Source organism: Cannabis sativa, chromosome 6 (assembly GCF_029168945.1).
Source record: "Cannabis sativa cultivar Pink pepper isolate KNU-18-1 chromosome 6, ASM2916894v1, whole genome shotgun sequence".
Lineage (NCBI taxonomy): Eukaryota > Viridiplantae > Streptophyta > Magnoliopsida > Rosales > Cannabaceae > Cannabis > Cannabis sativa.
In genome coordinates, this window is record NC_083606.1 from 68,869,472 (window position 1) to 68,878,314 (window position 8,843).

General features: G+C 34.2%; 1 protein-coding gene across 1 annotated transcript; it reads left to right on the forward strand.

The window, feature by feature from the left end:
* The first annotated feature begins 2,536 nt into the window (after positions 1-2,536).
* LOC115725150 (kinesin-like protein KIN-7E) lies at positions 2,537-8,583 on the forward strand. Its single transcript, XM_061117777.1, is given in 16 exon segments — positions 2,537-3,529; positions 4,149-4,248; positions 4,337-4,576; positions 4,769-4,858; positions 4,958-5,058; positions 5,169-5,282; positions 5,367-5,448; positions 5,529-5,596; positions 5,697-5,762; positions 5,874-5,998; positions 6,099-6,438; positions 6,531-6,632; positions 6,723-7,514; positions 7,657-7,973; positions 8,060-8,289; positions 8,292-8,583. Coding segments are annotated over 14 exon segments (2,670 nt in total). The 5' UTR covers positions 2,537-3,529; positions 4,149-4,248; positions 4,337-4,356; the 3' UTR covers positions 8,315-8,583.
* Positions 8,584-8,843: the final 260 nt, after the last annotated feature.

The following is an 8,843-nucleotide window of genomic DNA, read 5'->3' on the forward strand; positions in this document are numbered from 1 at the left end:
ATCTTTTGGCATCAGCCTTTCAATGCAGCTTAAAAAAAAATAAGGTCTTCATCACCACATTTTCGAACCACCTTCCCAAAACCTGCAACTTTTCCAAAAAAAATTGACCTGAACACAACCCTAAATAACATGGTACCAATCTTCATCTTCCTTCCGCCAACCACATTACAACACCCCACCACCTCCCTCATTCCACTTTTGGTAGCACCTTAGAAGTTGGCAACCACCCATGACAAAAACGCCAAAGAAAATGTTTGATCTTCAACGGGACCTTCAAACCCTATTCCCGTCTCCACCACTGTTCCATCCTATCCATATCCTCCTCCACCTCTCTCTTCTTGATCGCCACTTGATACTCACTTTAAACAAAATACTCACCATTTATATTATAATTCCAAGTAACATAATCATCAGTACCTAGTGACCCAAGCACCAAACCAACAAAAAACAACAAATCCTCCTAACAAAATTTAGCTCACAAAAAGAAATGCATGTTACCATTAGCATAAAGTGCCATATTATTATATTAGTGTATTTAAGTGTTAGATTCCACGTATCTCAATAAATAACTATTAATTATTCTTAAAGTGTTACCTCATGTTGGTATTCTAGACATATTCTTATTGGTAGAATTAAATCAAGCCAATTTATTTTAATTTAATAATTATTATGATAAGTTACTAAGTATTTGTAAAGAGAAATGTTAGAAGGTGCCATTGGTGCCTAGCACTTCAACTAAGTATTGAGTCTCATATAATTTAATATAATAATTTTTAGGAAGTATCGTTAACCAATCGTAAGGCGACACGCTTAGAAATTACTAAGTACTACTGGTGCCCAATAACAATGCTTATTTGTAAAATATTATATTATGGTGGTGTTGGATACTACAAGTAGCTAATAAGAATGCTTTTAAAACATTGCTTTATACTAATAATAATAATTCTTCAAACCCTAAAAGCTAAAGTGTAGACATGATTTTGTGGGGTCTAAATGTAGATAACCAAAAATCTAAGGCTGCCATGCACAAAAACAAAAGTCCTAACTCATCACCTTTAATTTTAATTTTTAGGTGCGGTGGTAGCTTTGCATTTGTGATCTAGCACAAGAAAAGGAACATTATTGTTATTACACTTACAAAATTTCATATGAATAATATTGAAAAATAAATTAAAAAAGTTTGTATTTTATTCTGTTTTATTGAAATCAAACAAAGTTTATTGTAGGAGCTAAAGGTCATTGATGATGACACCCCACCACCTTGATGATGATTTCTCTCAAATTTTACCTTCTTCTCTATATCTCTCTAAGTGCCACTTTTACTTTTATTGATTTTTTTTTTTTAGATATTTTGAGAAATTACAACTCATTTTTTATAAGACAACTTATATTAAAGTTATATAACCTCTTTTTACTAATTTTTTTTTAAATAAAATAATTTAAGATACTAAACTAGTGTTTAAAATAATTAATTGTACGCGTATAAATAAAAATAAGTACACGTAAAATTAAATATTATAAATTATTCAATATTTTTTTAAAAAAAAATTGAAGAAATGCTTACTATAATTATTATATACACTATCATATAAAAGTGAAAATAAATAAGTATTCACTAATATAAAAGAAAACATAATAGTACCCCTATAAATGTATGTCATTATGCATAAATTTAATTTTTTTAGAGTACAATGATTTCATTCATTCATATCAATACTCAATACTAAGTTATTGTAGGTTATTATTATTTATTTATTTATTTTAAAAAAACCTAAAGTTTATGTTATTTTTATTCAAATAAATAAAACTAAAATTTCAACATTTTATGTACAATCAATGAATCAAATCTTATTCATATAATTATCACACAATCATGATATATATATGCATTAGAAATTTAAAAATAAAATAAAATAAAATAAAATCATGATAAACTATATTTTATTCTACATTGTTAATTAAAAGATACCAATTTTGTGTTAATTTCCAATTTTAAACATGATGAATCTCCAAGTTTAATAATAAATTTTGTTCTCTAATCTTGAAGGTACAAAATAATTAATTAATTAAGTTGTATTATATTCTAATCCATATTAGGAAAAAGGAAGAAAAAGACAGATTCGTTGCTTCTTTTTTCTCTGCCAAAGTAAGATTATTTAGTGTTATTTCACATGAAATTTATTATAACATTAAATAAATAAAATAAAAAAAAACACACATATGAATTTATTAAATCGACCGCAGTCCATGGTAAAAATCCGACAGTTGACCCGAGAGCCTCTGCAATATCAACCGTCGGATCTTCTTTCTTCTCGATCGAACGGTGGTCCAACCCGATCCAACGGTTAAAATTCTCGAACGTAACGACATAAGCATCAGTATCTCCCACGTGCCACGTGGCCCAATCCAAAGCTCAAGCTCAACCTCCTCGCCTATATTTTATTCTTTTCCTCTTTTGCCCTTTTGCACGTGATACAATAACCCCGGTTTAACAAACCGAAGGAAAGGGTAAAATGGTAATTTCGTAATGTTCTTCTTAGCACCGGAGCTAGAGAAACTTCAACGACGTTGACGCTCCAACCAGATTTGCAGGACCCTTTTGGTCCAATCCCACGTATAGTTTAGAGAGAGAAAGTAGAGAGAGAGAGAGAGGTTTTCAGGTAGAAGCAACGGTTGACGTGTTTTTGGAGATCGTGGGTAGGGTAGGTGAAACGACGCCGTTTTTCACTGTTGTATACAATTTTTCTTCTTCCTCAGTTTTCTTCTTCTTCTCTGTGTTTGGGTCTTTCTTACTTTATTCGGACGCGTAAAGAACTGTTTTTTTCTTTTATTTTTTTTTAAGATAAAAAAATATTATCTTTTTGCTAATTAAACAATTTCGGCTTCGGAAATTTTGGAGCTTTATAGCTATTTATAGGGAAGTGACATTTTCACGATTCTTCTTCTTCTTTTTGGTGAGTCTTCCAGCTTGTATAAGCTAGTTTGCTTCGTTAATCAGAGAAATAATACCCTTTTTCCGATTATGCATTTTCCTCATCTGGCTTTCTAGGGAAGTTTGGTACAAGGATATTAAGTAACCGTTACTCATTGATTTCAGATTAAGTAGAATTGAGTAGTAATGGAAGGTGCATTGGTGAAATTTTGCTACTCAAACAGAGATTTTAATACAAAATCTGAGTTTTTTAAGTAATTAGAGCCGTTGGGGAATCGTTTTTTTTTTTCTTGTTCATTTTCGTTTCAGTATCAACGTTAAAATGCTTGAGAATCGGGTTTGTATTAATTACAGAAGCTGGGATCAATCTCTATATAAAGCTTTGGATTTTCTTCATTTTGGGTATGTTGCAGAGGAATAGAGGTGAAGAAGAAGAAGAATTAAGAAGACAAAAGAAGGGTTTTTGTTAGTAAATCTGTAAAAGGTTTCAGAAACCACAGCATCTTCAGCAGTAGATTCAGGGAATTAAGCTACATTCCCTCAAGGATTTATGTGTTTTGTTTAACGGTTTTGTGAAAGTGACAAAAGAAATTAAAGGTAACATTTTTATTTTTGTGAGGTTTCTATGTGTTTCTACATCTTGTTTCTTAGCTTTAGTAAAATGTAGATAGATAATTTATGTGGGTTTGTGTGTGTATGGGAGAAAGTAAGAAAGGTGTCAAGTTGAAAGCGATGGTCTGGTGAGTTGGGACCATTTTTTTTCTGTAAAAAGCTCCAAAATTGCATTGGCCACTGAAAATAATATGACACTCTGTTACTTCGTCTTCAAGCATAGTCGGTTGGCACTAAGGAAAGTTTTCAGTTTTGTCATTTGCATTTTGGTAACAGTTGAAGCAAAAAACTAAAGAAGGAAAGAAAGAAAGAAAGAGAAAAATTGTTTTCAATTACATGCTATTCTAGCTTGGATTCAAAGAATAAGCAAGGTGCTCAAGTGTTTTAAATCGTAATATAGCCATGTTTAAATTGATTTTAGTTTAATATATATTTTATTTTTTTAATGTTAGTTGAATTATGCTCATGATTATCTTTAGGTTGTTGGATTAAAGACGTGGTTAGCTTGTTGTTGCTGATTTGACCCTTAATTAGTTTAGTGTTCTTTTATGTTTTTTTTTTCTGGTGTGGTTGCCTAATTACAATGATTGACTTGTTGTTGCAGATGATCTGGTAGTGAAGTGCTTGATTCCTTTTGGAAATTAGAATTTCTACCTTTTCTTAAGGTTTCAACCATCTTGCACTTTTGGAAAACAAGAGTGACTGTGAGTAGTACTTGTCTTTTCATCTTTTCATCTTTGAGAAGTTCTTAATTTGATTAAATTGATAATTAGAGTTCTTGTTAACACACAGTGAAGGGTTAATTAGCGATAATGGGAGCAATTGGGGGAGAAGAGCTTATGAAGTGGGAGAAAATGCAAGGAGCAAGTGGGCGCGAGGAGAAGATTCTTGTTTTGGTGAGGTTGAGGCCTTTGAATGAGAAGGAGATTGCATCAAATGAGGTAGCAGACTGGGAATGCATCAATGACACCACTGTCCTATACCGAAATACCCTGCGAGAGGGGTCAACATTTCCAAATGCATATTCCTTCGGTATGTAAATGTTCTTTGTCTCAAAGGGTCACCTTTGTTTAAATCTGATCAAGCTAGTACGTTTTGTGCCAGCTAGTTCTTAATCCAATTTAAACATTTTTACAGTTTCTTTATTGACTCAATTTCCAAATTTCATTCAAGATAAATGCACCTAAATATGGACAGAATGCTTACTTTTTTTTTCGTTTATAGACAGAGTATTTCGAGGTGACTGCTCTACAAGGGAGGTGTATGAAGAAGGAGCAAAAGAAATTGCTCTTTCAGTTGTCAATGGTATCAATTGTAAGTGCAAATATTGGTATCTCCACTGTTTCTTTATGATTCTTTAATCCAACTGTACAATGACTTATGAAGATGCATTTATTTTACTTCTTTTTTCAGCAAGTATTTTTGCTTATGGACAAACAAGTAGTGGGAAAACGTATACTATGAATGGTGTGACTGAGTATACAGTAGCAGAAATATTTGACTACATACATAGGGTAATAATAAGAACTCACTAATTAATGGATTTCCATAACTCTTAGTTCATACTTCTTTTTCTAATGGTGTTAATATCTAATGAGTGATTTTGTTATGTATATTATTACAGCATGAAGAAAGAGCTTTTGTGGTGAAGTTCTCAGCAATCGAAATTTACAATGAAGCTGTTAGAGATCTTCTAAGCACGGATAATACTCCGCTCAGACTGCTCGATGATCCAGAAGTGAGTATGATTATATTCTCATTTGGAGTTTCACTTGATATCTGTATATACATAGCTCTAACAATTTTTTTTGCTTGTCATCAGAGGGGGACTATTGTGGAGAAACTCACAGAGGAAATTCTGAGGGATTGGAGCCATTTAAAGGAGCTTCTTTCGATTTGTGAAGGTAAAGATTTCACAAATCTTTCCTTTCATAATATTATGTTGTCCTTTAGCTATTTTAAGTAACTGATTTTATTGTTGCAGCTCAAAGGCAGATAGGAGAGACCTTATTGAATGAGAAAAGCTCTAGATCACACCAAATTATTAGATTGGTATACCTGCAACTATCTTCTCTTCTGTAAAATCATCCATCTACAAATGTGGTTATTTATAGTTTAGTTATGGTTCTTCTTTCGACAATTGTTCTTTCAGGGAATTGAAAGTTCTGCTCGTGAATTCTTAGGCAAAGACAAGTCAACTACTCTGGCTGCTAGTGTGGTATTATTTTTTTTCTGGATCTTTTGTTTCGCGGTTGATAAATTAGATTGCTTCTACAAAAACTTAAGTTAGTGAGAATGAATTCTTGACATTGGTTTTTTGTTTTTTCAGAGTTTTGTTGATTTGGCGGGAAGTGAACGAGCATCTCAGGCATTGTCTGCGGGGACAAGATTGAAAGAGGGTTGCCATATCAATCGTAGTTTACTAACTCTTTCAACTGTTATTCGCAAACTAAGGTTGAAACCTTTTCCCATAAACTATTGTGGTCTCCTTTTACAAACTAAGTAACATAATAAGTTTCTAGCCTCATAAATGTTATGATGTTAATTTGTGCAGTAAGGGAAGACAAGGGCATATCAATTACAGAGATTCTAAGCTAACTCGCATATTGCAGCCGTCTTTGGGTGGCAATGCTAGAACTGCCATCATTTGTACATTGAGTCCTGCCAGAAGCCATGTCGAGCAAACTAGGAATACTCTTTTGTTTGCTTGTTGTGCAAAAGAAGTGACTACAAAAGCACAAGTCAATGTAGTCATGTCTGACAAGGCCTTGGTTAAGCATTTACAGAAAGAGCTAGCTAGATTGGAGAGTGAGTTAAGAACTCCTGGACCTCCTCCTTCTTCGGCTTGTGATTATGTAGCGTTACTTAGAAAGAAGGATCTTCAGATTGAAAAGGTGATCATTTCGTCTCTGGTCTCGTGCTGATGGAAGTATCTAGTATTATCTTATTTCTGAAAATAGATTTGTGTATACATTTGTAAATGCAGATGGATAAGGAAATCAGAGAGCTAACGAAGCAACGTGATTTGGCACAATCACGTGTAAAGGATTTACTACAGATGGTTGGAGATGAACGGAATTCTAACCAAGTACAACAAGTTCTTACCATTTTGCTTATTTTAACTAACATACTGTAAATACTCTTCATCTCTAATTCTTGTTTTCTTCTTCTCTTTCAGAAGAAAGATGTTCATCCTAAACTACAAGCAACAAATGAATGGGAAGATGAAGAAGGTTCACTATCAGAATCGTCAAATGTGGTTGATCCCAGTTCAAATCGTGTTAGGAGGTACAACAATCCTCGTTATGATGATGGAGACAGCGAGAGCAATCTTGAGGATCCTGAGGATGACACTAATGATCATTACCTATCTGATGATGCCTCTTCACAACTTTCAATTAGAAAGAAGTTTGTTCAATCTAATTCTAGTCATAGTCAAGATGACTACTGCAAGGAAGTTCAGTGTATCGAGATGGAAGAATCAAGTAGGCACAAGAGTTCCGAATCCCTTGCCTCAGCAAGTGATGGAAATGAAGGAAGATCGGCTGGGAATATCGATGTAAATGGTCAAGAAGTGATGTCAAATTCAATTAACAGAGATAGAGAACTGGATCTGATGCAGAATGGCTTTACATCTGATGTGCCAAACTATAGAAGCTTTAGTTTAACTAAAAGCCGGAGTTGTAGAGCTAATCTGATGACTGGCTTATCCTCTCCTGATAAAACGAATAGAACCCCACCTAGTGGATTTGAAAAAGGCTTTCCTGGCAGACCAGAGAATTTTGGACAGAAGATTTCACATTTAAGTTTTGATTCTAAAAATACAAGGTTGTCAAGAAATGATTCTCAATCATCATTTGGAAGTGTCTCTGTGGATGCACAGGGTATAAGCAATGGAGATGAGGATGTCACAAGCCTCCAAACTTTTGTCACTGGATTGAAGGAAATGGCCAAACTTGTCCATGGTCAGGTAAGATTGGCATCATCAAATCTTCCATTATTTTGTAGAAATCACATGTGCTGATTATCATGCAATCTCATAATCATTTCACTTCACTAAGCTCTCTCTTGGCTGCAAATTTTCCATTAATTGTTCTTCTTTTCCGCGACAGGGACAAGGTACAGGTTCTATAGCTGAGAAGTATGAAAAGAATATGAAAGACATTGGAGTAGACCCAATTATGGAAACAGAAGACTCATCTCATTGGCCTCTAGAATTCGAGAGACTACAGAGGATGATCCTGGAACTTTGGCAAACTTGTCATGTGTCATTAGTTCATAGAACCTATTTCGTCTTGCTCTTCAAAGGTGAACCCTCAGATTCGATTTACATGGAGGTGGAACTCAGAAGACTATCTTTCCTAAAGGAAACATATTCTGGCGGAAATCATTCTTTAGAAGATAGTCGAACTCCCACACTGGCCGAAAGGTTCACTCCCTCACTCCCTTAAAGACAATGCTGAATATGTAGACATGATAACTAACTTCAATTTAATATGCTTTACTTGTAAACAGTATGAAAGCTCTTCGTCGAGAGAGAGAGGTGCTTAGCAAGAAGATGCAGAAACGGTTTTCAGAAGAAGAGAGGAAAAGACTATTCCAAGAATGGGGCATTGCATTGGACTCAAAGCGTCGAAGGAGGCAGCTGGCTGACCGCCTATGGAACGACACAAAGGATATGAACCACATTAAGAAGAGTGCTACAATTGTGGCACAGTTGATCAGGTTTGTAGACCAAGGACGAGCCTTGAAGGAGATGTCTGGGCTTAGTTTTATGTCTCCTCTCTCGAAACGAAGATCATTTGGGTGGAAAAACAGCAGGGCACCTCTTTTGTAAGCATGTTGATTTGTGTAGTTAAGTTAGATTGGCCATAGAGCCATTCATTTTTACTGTGAAATTATGTTTAGTTTGCTAACAACTTTAGTAGTGAAAGTTGTACTAGTCTTCTTGGCCTGGCCCTCCACGTTGTCTTCTTTTATGCGGTTTTGAGGTTGTTTTTTGCCTCATTTTAATGAAATATATAAGCTGTGTTATTATATATGTTTCTTTCATTCTTTTTTGCTCATATGATGAGATTCAAAGCCTGCCTGAAATTGTAAAACTCTTCTGTTTTCAAACAATGGTTTGAGTCTGTTGACCAAATGGGATTAAGCAAAAAAAAAAGAAAAGAAAAGAAAAAGATCTTATAAAATGTTCTTTTAGGGCGTGTGATTATGGTAAAAGCATCACTTTTATGCATAACAAAAAAGTGTTTTTGATGTGTTCTTGATTTTGCCATAACAATATATTGTATTAGGG